At 40.8% G+C, this 17,055-nt stretch overlaps 2 protein-coding genes across 12 annotated transcripts in view; one reads left to right on the top strand and one right to left on the bottom strand.

Moving 5' to 3' along the window:
- CACNB2 (calcium voltage-gated channel auxiliary subunit beta 2) overlaps positions 1-2,019 on the top strand; it is a 383,221-nt gene extending 381,202 nt beyond the window's left edge. For all 6 annotated transcript variants that reach the window (XM_042945034.1, XM_042945035.1, XM_042945036.1 and 3 more), the window contains 2 exons: positions 350-535; positions 1,434-2,019. In XM_042945034.1, coding sequence (XP_042800968.1) covers positions 350-535; positions 1,434-1,928 — 681 coding nt within the window. In that variant the 3' untranslated portion in view covers positions 1,929-2,019. The remainder of the gene's footprint in view (positions 1-349; positions 536-1,433) is intronic.
- Positions 1-17,055, bottom strand: part of NSUN6 (NOP2/Sun RNA methyltransferase 6) — a 77,643-nt gene that overhangs the window by 6,439 nt on the left and 54,149 nt on the right. For 2 of the 6 annotated variants that reach the window (XM_042945045.1, XM_042945042.1), the window contains exons 9-12: positions 12,847-12,995; positions 9,356-9,481; positions 6,168-7,664; positions 3,045-3,170 (exon numbers count right to left, since the gene is read on the bottom strand). In XM_042945045.1, coding sequence (XP_042800979.1) covers positions 7,452-7,664; positions 9,356-9,481; positions 12,847-12,995 — 488 coding nt within the window. In that variant the 3' untranslated portion in view covers positions 3,045-3,170; positions 6,168-7,451. Of the gene's footprint in view, positions 1-2,704; positions 3,171-6,167; positions 7,665-9,355; positions 9,482-12,846; positions 12,996-17,055 lie in introns of those variants that run through there. The other 4 variants (XM_042945043.1, XM_042945041.1, XM_042945040.1 and 1 more) reach the window with 3 other exon arrangements.

Genomic DNA, 17,055 nt, shown 5'->3' on the forward strand with positions numbered 1-17,055 from the left:
TAGTCTCCATGTCAAAAAACAGGCCTCTTCTGTACTGTCCAGATTGTATTTTTGTTTTCTTTTTTTACTTCTCTTTTCTATCGTGTCCTAAACAACTTTCACGACACCTTTCATATTCTGGTGATTGCCACGGTTAAGCATCGAGGGTTGTAAATGACGACCTCAGGCGGACAGACGGGCAATCACACTCAGCAGGGCAGTCAGCCAGTTAGGTAAGGAGAAAGCAGGAGCACACGAGCAAATACAAAGTGGTGCAGCTCTTGAGCCCCTCCCTCGTGTGAGTGTGTGTGTGAAACTCACCCGGTGCGGGGCTGGCTAAGGGCGCCGCCTGAAGTGTCTGTCTCTGCAGGAGCTGTTTGACGTGATCCTGGACGAGAACCAGCTGGAGGATGCTTGTGAGCACCTTGCCGACTATCTGGAGGCCTACTGGAAGGCCACCCACCCCCCCAGCAGCCATCTCCCCAACCCTCTCCTTAGCCGGACTTTAGCTACTTCGACTCTGCCTACTAGCCCCACTCAAGCCTCTAATTCACAGGTAAGAGGAGCTCTTCCTTACGCCCTAGAAACCGAGCTGCCTTAGGTCACATGGCCGGGATCCACTCCCAGTCACCCAGCACAGCACTCCTTCCAGTTAGAGCAGCTCCATCCACACTGAGTCTTTTACGGGTACACAGCTCCCACTGAAGATCGTAAACAAACCAGGTAAACAATATACCACAGACGTATGTAAACTTTAAAACTCCCTAACTACATGTTCTAGAAGACAAGGATAGAATTTCCTATGCCATCTATGTAGCACAACCATGGAATCAGACTGCCTGGGGCCACGTTCCCGCTCCACCGCTTACTCTGCATGTAAGTTTGGATAAGCTCCTCACGTGCCCCTTGCCTCACGAAGACTGATGGCAACCTGTCCCCTACGGCCGCTGCATTAATGAATTAATCCACAAGACAGACTTAGGACAGTACATTCCTCATGCTAAGTGCTGTTGGGAGCACCTGTCATTTTACTTTTTTCCCCTCAATCCAAAGCCAACATCTTAAGCATTTTTTATCTTCCCATGTGTATTCAGGTAGAGGTAGTTAAATGTGCACTTGTGTGCAGAAAATCCTTAGGGCCCTGAATCTGATTTGAACTCCAAGAGAACATATAAAAGGATCCCCTCCCCCCTTCGTTTAGTCATTAAGGGGAAAAAGAAAGTTCCTCCGGATGCTGTTGTGGGCTCTTACAAATTCAAGTCCAGTATAATGTAGTACAAACCTTAGAAATGCCACTGGGTGTTATCAGACGTACGGAGTAACTGAGTAGGTGAGATTTCATTCTAGAAACTTAGAGGGGAATAAACCTGAATGCGTGGGCTTGCTTTTCTGACATGTTAGTTCCTGACGCTCTGGCCTTGGCTCATGCCTGCGCCGCCTTCCTCCCGTGCCAGGGTTCTCAAGGAGATCCGAGGACTGCGCGCTCTGCTCCTGCCCGTTCCGCCTCCCAAGCTGAAGAAGAGCCCTGCCTGGAACCCGTCAAGAAACCCCACCACCGTTCTTCGTCCTCCGCCCAGCACCACAGCCATCGTGGTGGCACGAGTCGAGGCCTCTCCAGGCAGGAGACGTTTGACTCGGAAACGCAGGAGAGTCGAGACTCTGCCTACGTGGAGCCGAAGGAAGACTACCCCCCCGAACACGGGGACCACTACGCCCCACACCGCGACCACAACCACAGAGAGGAGCCCCACGGGAGCAGCGAGCACAGACACAGGGAAGCCCGACACCGTGCCAGGGACCTGGATCGAGAGCAGGACCACGGCGAGTGCAACAAACAGCGCGGCCGGCATAAATCCAAGGATCGCTACTGTGACAAGGATGGAGAAGGCATAGCCCGGAAACGGAACGAGGCTGGGGAGTGGAGCAGGGATGTTTACATCCGCCAGTGACTTCTGCCCTCTTGTGTGTTTGTTCTTTTTTTTTTTTTTAAAGTCTTGTATGACACCATCCTCAGACTAAATCTCTGGGGTCTACATTGCAGTCAGATGTGATCTGTCTTGTATACTCTGTATTGCTGTTGCTTGAATAGCAATAGCATGATTGATAAGGAGTATTAATATACCTTTTTTTCCCTTTTGCAAGTGCTACGTAAGTTGGCCTCGTATGGCTGCAGTGCTCCGGTTGTATACTGGACTCTTCAAAAACTGTTTGGGATAGCTGCCACTTGAACAAAATCTGTTGCCACCCCGGTGGCTTTAGTATTTTAAGAAACATAGTTGATGTTTTCAAAAATGTAGTTAATGTATCCAGCAAGCCAGAATTGGCCCAGATAAAAGTGGAATTTCCTGATTCTCCAGATTTTTAATATGTAGGCACCAGATCTGCATACTCATTTATCCATGGACCACTGTTTCTTGCTTGTACCTCTGGCTGACTAAATTTGGGGACAGATTCAGTCTTGCCTTACACAAAGGGGATCATAAAGTTAGAATCTATTTTCTATGTACTAGTACTGTGTACTGTATAGTTTGTAAATGTTATTTCTGCAAACACCTTCTTATGATAATTATATATATAATATATAAATATATATATATATATCAGTTTGATCACACTATTTTAGAGTCTTAATGCCAAGTCAGCAGATTTGCTTTATGAATTACAGGGACTAGAGATGCCCACCTTCAGGAAATTTGTTATATCGTCTAGACACCTACCCCCGTTCTCGTAGAAAGTCTGTACATACTGTAAATACGCGTGATTGCTTGACTTGAAAAGGTTTGATTTCTGAATGTTTTACCATCCTTGTAAGTTTATAACTTTGACCATAAATTATGGTAAATATAACCAAACTCCAAAGGTTGTTCTAATCCATGCAGTTCACACCGATTGTGACAAACACGTTCTGAGTAGTTAGTGTCTTATGTCGCTGCACTGGACTTGACGAGCCGGACCTCTCTGTGTGCAAGTGCGTCTGTGTGTAAGAGCGGTACGAGTGTGCACGAGTGACTGAGATGGACCCGAGTGCTGAAGACTCGAGACTGATGACCTAGAATTCTACCCACCTGGCTTTGTATTTAATTGTGTTACGTGTCGCTTTAATAATCCGTTGAGCAGTCAGGGAATGTGAGGAAGCTCGCTGCCAAAGGTGACTAGGAAGGCATCCATGTGCTGGCTCCTTGTGTTTGCTCCTAGAGTAAGAACACAGGCAACTTTTAACTGTGAGTGTTTCACTGGAAATGTACAATCTTTGTGTGTTTGAGTATTTGTTTTAGTGAGAAATGTTTACACAGCTTGTAGAATTATTTCGTGGGAAAATAAATTTTTCTAACTTCTCCCACCTCCTTTTCTAAACCTTGCCTATCGTTCCTGTGGTCTCTCTCCCCCAGATTTACCCTTCATTCTGTTCCTTACCACCAACTCCAACACGTCCAGTGTCCGTCAAAACCCAGAAGTGCTTCTTACAACCAAAGTTTCCGCTCTTCAGAAGTAATCAGGGCAAAATGAGGGGACTTGAAGTGAACAAAACATTAAGAATATCTTCCTATGTTAGACACCTGCTCTGAAGGGGAGCCCGGAAGATGCTGTTCTCCACGCGTCAAAGATAGCACTGTCAGCAGCTCACAGTGTGGTTGCCACGCTAAGGCTAAAACCTTCTCCGTGTCACTTATGTGTCCACTTTGTCCAATTATGACTGGACAGGTAAGACAGTATTAGGTGTGCAAGTACCTAGCACCTGAAGTTTGTCCCTGGAAAAGGCCCATCTATAATTGCCTAACTTCAGATCTACACATTGTAAAATTATTATTAAGTGGGTTCATCTAGTTTTGTTCTGCTTCTTTGATTATTCCAGGTTCTTGCCAAATATTCTTGGAGCTTTATATGTAAAACTGTTTCACATTTAACTCCTTATTTCCCTCCCTGCACAAAAAAACTCAGTTTTACAAATGAGTTACACTTTAAGGGTTTTACCCGCTAATGGAAGAAACATTTTCCTCAGAATTAATCTTTTTGTTAATTAGCTCTGTACTGTTGACAAATTTATTTACTGAAGATAAAAACGGGAGTCGTAAACATTTTTGATGTAAAATATTCGTATCATTGGGAAACCATATTCCAGTTACAGTTACCTGTATAAAATATTTCTGAACTTTCATCCCGGTTAATGACTTTGGAATATTTAAATTCTTGAAATATAACTGGTATTTATCTTACTTGCTGCTACCACTAATCTTTCAACGAGTCATGCCAACAGATTCCGGTTTTAAAATTTGTATCTGGATTCTTAATTTTTCACTTTACTGTGAAACATAGTAGTCCAAATCAGAGTGTTCCTCAAAAGAACTATATTGCAGGATTTGACATGAACATCTATATGTGTGTAAACAGTGTGTTCTAAATTTGTAAATGAAGAAATAATCCCAAGGGCAATGGGAGATTTACTGACTTGTGGAATGTAAAATTAGTCTCTTCACTCAGCAAAGGCTTAATCTTAACCTACTCAGTTGTAGAATCATGATCTTTGTAGTCGACCTAGAAAATGCTGGAAATGTCCTTAATAGTTCTGTGTTTTATTGTCAAATCCGTTTCAGTTTTTCCTATGCTCTTTCTCTACTGCTCATTTAAGTTACTGTTACAAAAAGGTGCTGCTAAATGTAGGATGTCTTAGTCATACTGTACTTTGGGACAATGCCACATTTTTAACATGGTCTGCTATGCATTCCTGTTAAACATTCACTGTCAGCTACACTGAACTGTTCAACAAATCTGGTTTAAAGTCATTCATATAAAACAAATAAAGAGCTGGCTTTCTGCACTGTTTACTAGTAGAAGTATTAATTGCCATTTTAGGGATGATTCTGATAGCTGAGAATACGTCCTCTTTTCAACACCAGTGCCCACTTGTGGAGCAGCTCTCTCAACGGCAACGCTAATCACTGACGTTACTTTAGCGACGTTCCCATGATGTCGGATAAAATGATCACGTACAGTAGGTAAAGATCCTTTAAGATCGAGCAGAGTAATCTTTCTCCTACATTAGTTTTACATGTGTGGCAATTCTTGATTCAGATTGTTTTTATTATTCTTTCGTTTTTAAAATGAAGATCCATCTTGATGTCAAACTTAAATCCTCACCCTCATCCCTCTGCTCAATGATACAATGCTACTAGTCTTGGACACTAATCTTATTTCTATGTCAAGGGTCACACTGTTGGAGAAAACAGCCACTCGATCGTTCTGGGTCAATTATTTAATTCTGGCTAAATTGTATTTTCAACTACTTGTACTTCACTTTACGATTTAAAGTAAACTATGGCACAGGGTTTTGAAGTAAAATGTACTCACTGTTAAACTGAAATGTTTTTGTTTCACAAGAATATGTTAACCCTAAGTATGTTAAGAGATAATATATTAATTGTCCTCCACATTTCCCAGATTTTTTACCCTTTTGTTCTATTTTTTTCTCAAACTTAAGTCCTTTAAATGTGTTTTATTTTCCAATTTGCCCTACTTTTTGAAGGAAAGAAACCCACTGAAACTGTCTATGTCAAAGCAACAATTTTTAACAATATTCTTTGTCCTGCTGTTTTTAATATGCAAATATTTTTCATCAGTTTTGCTTGCATTGTTTGTATTTTGACATTTGTCAGTGTTAATCAACAGTTTACATGTTTACTGCTGGACTCCCGGTCTGTGATTTTCATCCCAGCTTAGCACAAAAGGCTTGGCAGAAAGCAGGGGAAGAAATGGATTTTTTTAAAACACACCGGAAGTCTGGAGAAATGTGGTGAGCTCTAGAGACAGAAGTGCCACAGGTAAACGTGTTTCTCTTTAGTCCAACGACATCTACTGGATAAAAGGCAGAATGAAGGATATAACGAAGTCAGTCACACATTTGAATCTTATGGAGCTTGAAATATCTTTTCCCCCATTAAATAAGCATGTATTGATGATCTGCTCTAAAGCAGCGACAGAAAAAACAGGGTTCTTGCCTCCAAGACTTTCCCAAGCATGGGGGGAGGGGTAAAGGGCATGGCCAGTAAACTAAGAGTGAGTGTGTTAAGTACCATGACAGCAGCAGAAGTAGGTCCTAGGGATATATGGAAAGACAGAAATGCCTAAGCCAACCTCGGAGAAGGATATTCAAGAAAGGCTTCTTCAAAGAAGAGGCCTGCTGAAGAGCTTACCTGATCCGAGAGACCTTGCAATCTTGATGGACACAATAGATGGAAGAAATTCTGAACAGAAACCTAGGAGGGAAAAAAAGGAAACTATCAGGTAGTTGTTCCCAGTTGTCCACCTTGTATGCCCAAGGCTGAGAAACTCTGAGATGATTCAAAAGGAAGTTAACAAAACATTGAGATGTATTTAATACTGTATAAGGGCTGGGTATTGAGTACTTAAATATATCTTCTCTAAAAAGCAATAGGATGAAGCAAGCCTAAGGTTATAATTAATTTTTAGTAAGAGCAGTCACATTGCTGCTAACAGTGGCATGTCTGGTCACTTTTAGGGGATGTTCTGGATTTTGCTGGATTCCAGATTTGATCATGAGGTGCCCTTTTTTTGTCTTCATCTACCATACTCACAGTTGCTTTGTCTGATGTTGGGAGTTCTGTGAATGTGTTGATGTTCAACAGAACACCAAAGCTTGGCTCTAAGGGTCAAGCCAGTTCCCACAGTTATCACAATAACTTGCAGAACAGGTATTCCAGGGGATGATGAAAGGTAGGACCCAAACTGTGGAATACTCTCATAATTTTAATCTACAGAGTGAAGAAAACATTGTAGTTTTCAGTTTAAAAGCATGGAAAAAAAAAAAAAAAGTAAACATGGTGAAGACACACTACCATTTAGGAGAGGTCCAGATTTCATTTCAAAGAGTTGACTGATCAAATAGTAAGCAGAAAACCTCAGATAAAATGCTCACCTCAGTTATGAGTACATGAAAAGCGTTATAGTTCCCAGGCCCTGAATTTTTAGAAAACTACCACCCCTTAGGAACTCTCAAGAACAAAACACTACTTTTTATCAAATTAAGTATTACTCATTTTATTTCTCTTGTTATAATCACAGATTTTAACATTAAAAATGATTTGTATTCTTCATACATTAAAACACAAAACCCCAAATGAAAATATGCTCCAGATATCTGTAGGCATCTCATTTTCTTTATACTGTGCTAAATTCTTAAGAAAAAGCATATTTTAAACACAAAATATAATCTTGTACCACCCCCCAACTACCTCCTCCGTGAAGCGGTCTCTTAAGCCTCTTGCTCCCTGGTACAACAGCTGGCAGCCTTTTCTGTTTCCTTAGCAACTATGTCATCAATCACCAGGCCTGACAACAGTTTGATTAAGAAAAAACAAAAACAAAAAACACAAAAAAACGGAGGCAGGAAAGGAAGGAAGGAAGAAAACCAAACAAAACCATAGAGCTAATGTTTGGAACTTTCGTTTCTATGGATCCTACGTGCTTTTGCATTTTATGAATTTTGCAATAAAAAAACCTATACAATCTTTATTTGCCAGCCAAATCATGTCTTCTATTCTGGCATCTCCGAGAGAAGCAATGTCAGTGTCCTGAACTGGCACAACAGATGGATCAAATCGCTGCAGCTGTTTCAATTGTTCAAATGATAGGCCGGCTCCCATCATTCCTTCTCCTCCAATCTGCGGTTCCTGTGTGGAGAAAGGGAAAAAAATACGAATATCCTATAATTAGTAAATGTGCCTGTGTACAATTTAAAAGACAAAATTGAGGTATAAGTACCACCACTTCCAAAAATAGATAAATGTTATCTCTGTGGAATGTACGTGCGGCTTTTCTCGGTGGTAACAAATGGTCACCTGATGAATGACTATCTGTTAGGACCCATCTGCTCATCAAGTACTGCAGCTTTGCCACATTTTAGCTGTATGTATTTTTTTTTTAATGTTTATTTTTGAGAGAGAGGAAGAGAGACAGTGCGTGAGCAGGAGAGGGAGACACAGAATCTGAAGCAGCTCCAGGCTCTGAGCTGTCGGCACAGAGTCCAACGCGGGGCTCGGACTCAGCAACCATGAGATCATGGCCTGAGCAGAAGTCGGACGCTTAACTGACTGAGCCGCCCAGGCAGCCCTGGCTGTGTGGTGTTAAGCAAGTCCTGTCTCCTCATCTACGAAACAGATCAAGTACTCAGTTCGAAGACTTCAAGAAGGTGGTGGTATGCCCGGCATACAGTGGCCAGTCAGTGAAACATCATTATCAACAACAGTAATAAATACAAATTCAGCTTTATCATCACATTCCCCAAAGCGGACCTAAAGGTGCCTTTCTCTGACCCACACCAATTGGATGATAAATGTCTTCTATTGTTTTTAAATGTACTAGAACAATTATTACAAAGAGATAAAGTAAGACTGTGTCAGTTGGTTTAGAATACAGAATCATAAGGAACTGAGTGATATGTGTGAACCATGACCGCAAAAGATCGACAATCCTAACTTCAGTCACCAATGCACAAACGTTTGCGTACTACTGAAAACCTATCGTTTATTAACTCCTGGGCAGAAAGTTTCTCTCTCTTTTAGGTATATATTGAGTGTTGTCTATACATACACACACACACATAAAATTCAAGTGAATTCTGAAGTCTTCCTTTCCTCTACAAAGCAGTTATCTTAACTTCTGAGTCTAGAAACCATCTCTCAATTTTTATTCATATATCCCAATTACCTACTAGAATTCTGTACAGGAAGGTTACTGAGGTTAGATGTTCAATGTATCTAATTGAATGTGAGTATTGTTACATATTTAAATTAATCTCAAACATCATGAGGTAAACATAATATACTTTTGATAAAAACCGAAACAGGTCAAATAAAGTGTAAGAAAACTTTTAAAATGTTACATATTTTATGTAACAAATTGTGAAGAAGCAATAATCCTGAACCATTTTCTCCCCTCCGCTAGTCTTCTGATATGCCAGTTATTACAGCTTATTTGATTGAGAAAAAAAATGCTCAACATACTCCATACCAGCAAAATGTAGGACCAGGAGAGGAAAGGAATAAACAACTCTTTAGGAAAAAAAGGTCTGCATAAACTGAACAAGAGCCACAGGTGAAAGAAACCTGTAACACAAGTACACCTGAGCTCTGTGGCATTTTAACACAACGGCAAAGAATGAAGACGGGGAAAAATGCTGGGACGTGGAAATTCTCTGTTCATGTCAAATGGATCTCACTGGAGGAACATGTTTGTCTATTGCAGTATTTGTTTCTCAAGTTTCGCTGGACACATTTTTTCATATGACAACCTCGTGTTTATCGCCACACTCATGATTCTGTGACTTGTCACATTACACAGAGAAAACCGAACTCACTCATACCTGGGGCTGAAGCTGGAGGCAAGGAAAGGTTGCGAGGGCCCAGGCAACCTGTTCTTCGTTTTCCGCCAGTGTGATGGTGCACGTGCTGTAAACCAGCACGCCCCCCGGCTTCAGCAGCTCAACTGCCTAAACAAACATGTGATCAGACTACGGGTGTACCACAAGGCAAAATCAACATTTTACAGGATTTTATAACTGTAGGACACCTTTCACGTGTTTGGGATAAATGTTCTGTATGATCAAGACTCACTCTCTGAGTCGAGTGTTCCAGCCCAGGTGCATTTCGCGCTCTTGGAACTGTTAGTGCGCTGAAACCAAGACTTTCCTAAATGTAAGCATTCACTTTCACTACTTTAGATACCCCTTTTTATGCCCCAAATCACACATGTACACTTTGTAAGCCATCCTCCTTTCTGAACTCTGTAGTCATGTATTCAATCGCCTTCTCCATTTGCCTACTATCGAATTTGACGTGTCTCAAACTGAACACCTGTCTTCCAAGACCTTTTAGAGAAGTGCTATTTTCAGGCCCCCAACCGGAGATGATCTTTTACGCCTCTCTTTCTCCTGCACTCCCATCCGCTAGCAAATCCCATTGGCTCTACCTTTAAAATATATCCAGAGTTTGGCCACCTCCCCTGCCATCATTCTGGTCCAAGCTACACCGTCTTTCGCCTCCTTCTCAGCCCACCTGCTTCCTTGTCTGCCCTCCTACAATCATCTCCAGACAGCAGCCGGAGAGCAGTGTTTTTAAAACTCGTCACTTCTCAGCTCAAAACCCTTCAAATGTCTCGACTTATCACTCGTGGTCCAAGCCCAGGTCCTTACGGTGGCTTTCAAAGCCCTACACAGAGCAGGCCTCTGGCTGCCCTTCTGACATGCCTCGCTCACTCTGCTTTAGCAACACTGGCCTCTGCTGTTCCGGAACACACAGGGCACAGGCCCACCTCAAGATCTGTGCACAGGCTTGGAAACTCTTCTAATTCTCTGCATTGCTTCCTCACAATCTTATCTCTGTGTATATGTCACCTTTCCAGGACTGCCCTCCCTGACCATCCCAGGTAAAACTACAACTACTCAAATCCAGCAATCCTACCTTCCCTTCTTTAGTCTGCTCTGTTACTATACATAATAACTTACGCATCTGTTTATATCTTCCTCCCCATTTGGAATAGACACTCCATGAATAAGGCAGGGGTTGTCATTCTTTCACGGCTATATTGATAGCACCCAGAACAGTCCATATTGTGGTATGGTCAGGTGCTCAATGAATATTTGTCCAGTAAATAAATGAATCACAAAATAAGGTGTTAATAAGAAAATTAATTTTTCCCAAATAACTAAAAACCGTATCTTTTCAAACTCCTAGATATTTAAAAACATTAAAAAAATTTTTTTAATGTTTATTTATTTTTGAGAAAGAGACAGAGCAAGAGACAATGAGCGGAGGGGCAGAGAGAGAGAGGGAGACCCAGAATCTGAAGCAGGCTCCAGGCTCCGAGCTGTCAGCACAGAGCCCGACACGGGACTCAAACCAACGAGCCGTGAGATCATGACCTGAACCAAAGTTGGACGCTTAACTCAGTCACTCAGGTGCCCCAATATTTAAAAACATTTTAATGAAAGTCTTTAAAATACATCCTATACATAGTATACTATTATACACACACACACACACACACACACACACACACACACACACACACACTATATGCCATCTGGTATTTATGAGTATGAATAAACTATATAATAATATATACCATCTATACTACATATATGTATTTTTATTACATATAGTATATATTTGTGCCTTCTTAACTAGAGTATGCTGATGAAAATTTAAACTTTGTAAATGTGTGCCAGTTACTGTTTTAAGCATTTTACATGGATTTTCTCAATTTACTTATAACCACGAGGCATAGTTACTATCTCCCATGAGGTGACCCTATCAGGTGGATTTATAGTCCCCATTTCTCATATAAAGAAAACAATGTACCTAAAGTCACTCGTGTGGAAGCTGCACAGTTCCAAACAAGATAGTGTCTGATTAAAGTCCACGTTCTCCATCAACACAACTCCGCACTAAACGGCAAATGTGCTATATTCTGAACTCTCTCTCGTAGCTATTCCTTTTCATTGAGATCACTGCATCTACTCCTAAGAAACCTTTTAAAATGTTCTTTCTGCTTTGACCTAAAAAAGAACAAAAAGCCCAGTCTTTTAAAACAGTGTCTTAATTGTACCCTCAACTCAGAGTGGGTTTCAACCCTAAGTAAAGCTTCCTTTTTGCTGTCTGCTGTTTTAACTTCCAGGATGTGCTCCTTGAAGACTGAAGAAAAAGTTAAATAATCTACCCTGAGTGCCACCTTTGGGTATAAAAGGAGATACTAGAGAGATGAGCAGAAACATGCTCAAAGGTAACTTTAGAGACTGCATAATCACAGGTACCCATTTGCTGCAGCCTATGTATTTATAACTGCAGGGCTGAGAGAAAATAACAAAGTCATCTTTGATCAAATGCTCTCTACATTCTGCGAAATCCACCGAATCACGTTCGCAAGCCAGAAAGAAATCCTCAAATGTTCTATTTGGGTTTCTCTTGAAACGTGCTAGAGACCAGTGAAATTAGCCAAGCTTTTATGGTTCTTCTATATTCTACACTGAATGGTCACTTCTCATTTTTATTGATGTGTTTCCCTTCTCCTGGACTCTTCCCATTTCTAATACACTACTGAAGATGATCCAGGAACCCTATAAAAAAAAGAGTAACTCATTTATATCCCATTCTTTACACATCAGTTAGCAACTATGATGTTAACAACTCAGTGACTTCTTAAGATGTATCAGAAGGTTGGAGACCCATTAAATGTCTCAGTGAAGAAATTCTGCCTCTGCCTGTAATAAAGAGTGATCAACACAAATGAAAGCTTCATTATTTAAACTGGGTTTTCTCTGTCCTTTTCCATGTGATAAAACAACATAAAACTTGACATTTTAACCATTTGTAAGCGTACAGTTCAGTGGCATTAAGTACATTCACACTGTCTGCACCCATCACCATCACCCATCTCCAGAACCTTTCAGTTTCCCAAATGCGAACTCTGTACCCATTTTAAACACTAATTCCCCATCCCTCCAGCCCCTGGTAATCTTTCTTCTACTTTCTATCTCTAAGAATGTTCCTATTCTAGTTACCTCATAGAAATGGAAACAGACAGCATTTGTCTTTCTGTGTCTGGCTTATACCACTTGGCGTAAGTTCCCAAAGTTCATTCATGTTGTGCCAGGATTTCCTTCCTGTGGAGAGCTGAGTAATATTCTATTATATGTGTACACATTTTCTTATCCATTCACCTGTTGATAGACAAGTGGGTCGTTTCCCTATTTCGGTTATTGTGAGAAATGCTGCTATGAACACTGCTTCTCGGTCTTTGAAACATCAAAGTAGCGAAGGTCAACTTTTTTTTTCACATCAAAGTATCATCACCTACCACAGTAAAGAGTTTTCTCTGTAATGGCTGATATGATGTCACTTCTTTCAAAGTCCAAGAACAAGCCATGTTTGGCCTCTGTCCCATTCCACTGCACGGTGCATCAAGAAGAATTCGGTCAAAAGATTCTCGTAAGAATGGAGGTTTTCCTGTGAAGAGAATTATAAACATACTTGTTATGTGCCTATAGGTGTAGAATAGAAAACTCCCGACATAGGGGTGCCTGGGTGACTTAAGTCTGATGAGCGTCCGACTTTGGCTCAGGTCATGATCTCAAAGCTTGTGAGTTCAAGCCCCGTGTCAGGCTCTCTGCTCTCAGCACAGAGCCCACTTCGATCCTCTGTCTTCCTCTCTCTCTCTGCCCCTCTCCTGCTCGTGCTCTCTCTCAAAAAAAAAAAAAAAAAAAAAAAAAAAAAAAAAATATATATATATATATATATATATATATATATATATATATATATATTTAAATAAAAAAAAGAAAACTCCTGAGATAGAACCTATTATCAGAAATTTAAAATCATCATCTAGACTACAAAGAAAAACAATTTCTCCTTTCAAGTAGCTGGTAAAGCTAATTCTGACATGTAAAATGGTTAACAATGTAATTATTATAATTGAGGGTTATTCTGTTGACACAGTGCAAATTAAGGCCTAATCATATGAGACTTTGTATCCCCAATGTCACAAGCCACAATTCATCAGAGCGAGGACCTGGAATTCATTCTAGTCATACTGAGAGCGGACACTTCTCTCGGCAATCCCTACTGCAGACAGCCCCCCAAAACAAGAATACCTGTTAGGTTCTAGTCAAATATACTGGTTCTGAGGTTCCTCACTCTCCTCGCTTTCATGGCCATCAGCAAGGCTATGCTCTAGAGTATCTCCTTGTATCACATGAATAATTTTCTCCGCTCCGACTTCTGAGTTATTTAGTGTTACTGGACAAAATCATGAAACCGGTCTGTTTATATATTTCTGCTATTTAATAACTGCAAGATATTGCTGCTGACTGCCCTCACAGGAAGCCAGCTGACTGCCCACGGGAACCACAGCAATGTTCTGAGAACCACAAGATCACCTGCTTTTCTCTGACTGCACAACTGTCATACGTGAGCTCTTATCAATTTAACTCATCTCCACCTATAACCATCCCTGCATTCTCACCCACAGTCTCAGAAGATCTTCTCAAAGTAAACAATTATTTTTAAGGTTTTTGGTACATACTGAAAAAATGCTCCAGAAATATTATAGCAATTTACACTTTCATTACGATTATACTCATTCTCCTAAAAATCTTCATCAAAGAAGTTATTATTGTTGTTGTTTCATTGGCCATTTCTATTTTTCCTTTATATGGTCACCTCTCTTGTTTTGTCCTTTTTCTACTTAGACTGTTGGCTTTTTCTTACTGATCAGAAGAGCTATAGGGGTAGTAGCTGCTTTCTGCACATGATTAGCTCCAGGATGCTTCGATGATCTCCTTTTGCTTTTCCAGCTCTCCAACATCGATTTAACACGTTCCTTACACTATTTTTTTATACCAAATTGTCTCTCTTAGAAAACCAAAAACTCTCCCACAGCTACCTAAATCTCTTGAATAAACTCCTTACACTAACAAATAAAGACCTCTTCTCTAGCTTCTCGACTACTCCATGTACTTCCCTAGCTACCTTTCTCAGTACTCAGCCACATTCACCAATGTTAAAAAAAAAAAACAAACCAAAAAACCCACATCACTTTGTTACCAAAAATGTCATGAGCTTTGCTATTTCCATGCTTCTGCTAATTCTATTTTCCTGAGATGCCCCAGCACTCATTTCCACTTGTCAAAATGCTATCTACCCTTTCAAGCCCTAACAAATGTCACCTCCTCAGCCTAAACTCTTTTTTCTATTGTCCCTAGAAGAAGTAATCCATTCCTCTGAGTTGCCATAGCATTAGGTATCTTTTGGATGTATATATATTTTTTTCCTGAGAGAGGGAGAGCGGGTGAGCGTATGAGCAGGGAAGAGATGTAGAGGGAGAAGGAGAGAATCTTAAGCAGGCTCCATGCTCGGCACAGACCTCAACATGGGACTCGATCCCATGACCCTGGGATCGTGACCTGAGCTGCAATCAAGAGTTGAGTGAGCCACGCAGGCACCCCTTGGATGTAGAGTCTCATACACACTAGCGTTCAAGTGTTACTTCCATCTAGACACTGAAAATTCCTAAAAAACAGGACAAGCAAGCCCACAAGATACCTTTGTATGGACTAGAATTAAGGTATGCGTATCTCTAGGTTAACATAGTTCTGCACCATGATAAACAGAGCACAGGCTGGCCTTCAGCCCCTCAACATATCCCCCAGCCAGGCACCCTTGTACAGAGCAGAAGCAAATGCCATGGCCTTGACAGGGATAGGGACAATGCCAACTCACTGAACTCACTGTTCTTAATAAGTACCATTTTCACAGAAAGCAGTGGGTAATTATACAAAAATTGAGACATTCCTAAAAATATTCTAGACCTGTCTGAGACTAAGATCACCAAATGACCACAAAGATACCTGGTGCAAGAGAAATCTCTCTTGTTCAAAAGTAGAAAGCCATGAAATGAACATTTAAGGCTTGTATGCAGTTTAGGAGTACCCAAATTTTTATTTATCCAAAGCTTTTCCTCAATATATATTCTTAGAACAACCTTCAGTGATTTCTAAAACTGCATTCGTTTGGAGTGGTGTATAATTTAGGAGCAATTTTATGATGGAAACAATAAGACTGGGACAACATTTGGAATGAGGGGATACAGACCTTCTCCCCGGTGCAAGAATTGTAACTAGTAAAAACTGTAACAAAAGCGAAAACCACCATTTAAAGTCTCTAGAAAATGCCTGGGACATACATCAAATGAAGAAACGCTTATTAAAGAAAATCTAAGAAATGTGAGTATCTGTGGTATCTGAGCCACGATCCACTCACACACACTCTCTCTCAAAAAATTAACATTAAAAATTATAAAATAAAATCACCTTAGTATGCAACATAAGAATTTTAATCATATTAATTCAATTTACGGAGCAGGTAAAAGTCACCCTGAAGTAAACTGGAAGAATTATTGATTTTGTGCTCTTTCATTTTTCAAGTCAGTATTTATTCCATGTCCAGTTAACAATTTTTGTGCATATAAATTTATGCACTAGGAATACAAATTATTTAAAACTGTGAAAAAATTATATTTTCCAAAGATAGCTATGCCAATACCTTCCATCCCACATGCCCTTCAATTTGACATTGACTCTTCTCCCACAAGAGGTGGGGTCTAATGTTCCTTTTCTTTTATTGTGGACAAGAGCAGAACTGATACTACATGACTTCTGGACTAAGTCATAAAAGGTTGATACAGCTTCTGCCTGGGGCTCTTAGGACACTCATTCTCAGAACCTAAGCCACTTGGTCTGAGAAAGCCCAGTCGGTACACATGGGAGAGGCCACGTGTAGGTCCTATCTGAGAACCACCATCAACCTCCAGACATGCACGTGACAGAGAAAGCTTTTGAGATGACGCTTCCCTCAGGTACCCAGTGACTGCTAATTGCGTCAGATACTCAAAGTGAGAACCACTCAGAGGTCCCAGTCATTCCCTCAAACTGTGAGAAATAATAATAAGATCACTGTTAGGTCACTAAGTGATGAAATGATTCATCAGCAGTTCATACCCAGAACTGTTTAAAAATCAAAACCACCCTGCAACTTGACATCAGTGCATGGTTAAGAAGCCACTGAATCAACTTCTTGCCACCTTATACTACACACCTCACTCATCCGCTCAGAGTCTGTCTTTCAACTTAAAAAGAAAAGAAAAATTTTATTAACTAAAAGGAACTCAGAAAACACGGGGGGGTGGGGGGTGGTTGTTAAATGGCAGAATAGGAAGATCTTGAGCTCACCTTATACCACAGACACTAAACCAACAACCGTATCTACTGCAACTGATTCGGAAAGTCTGAAGACTGGGAGAAGAGACCTTCCACAGCTAGTCACAGAGAGAAGGCCATATCAGAAAGGGTAAGAGGGGTGGAGACAAGGTCGATAACCAAACTCCTCGTGTGAAAAACCACAAAAGGAAGGGACATCACAAACATAGAGGAGTGAGTGGATCAGGACCCACAGCAGGCAACCTCAGTCCTGGGCACTTACTGGGAACATGAGTCTTCACGATATCTGG

Source organism: Panthera leo, chromosome B4, assembly GCF_018350215.1.
Source record: "Panthera leo isolate Ple1 chromosome B4, P.leo_Ple1_pat1.1, whole genome shotgun sequence".
NCBI classification, from domain to species: Eukaryota; Metazoa; Chordata; class Mammalia; order Carnivora; family Felidae; genus Panthera; species Panthera leo.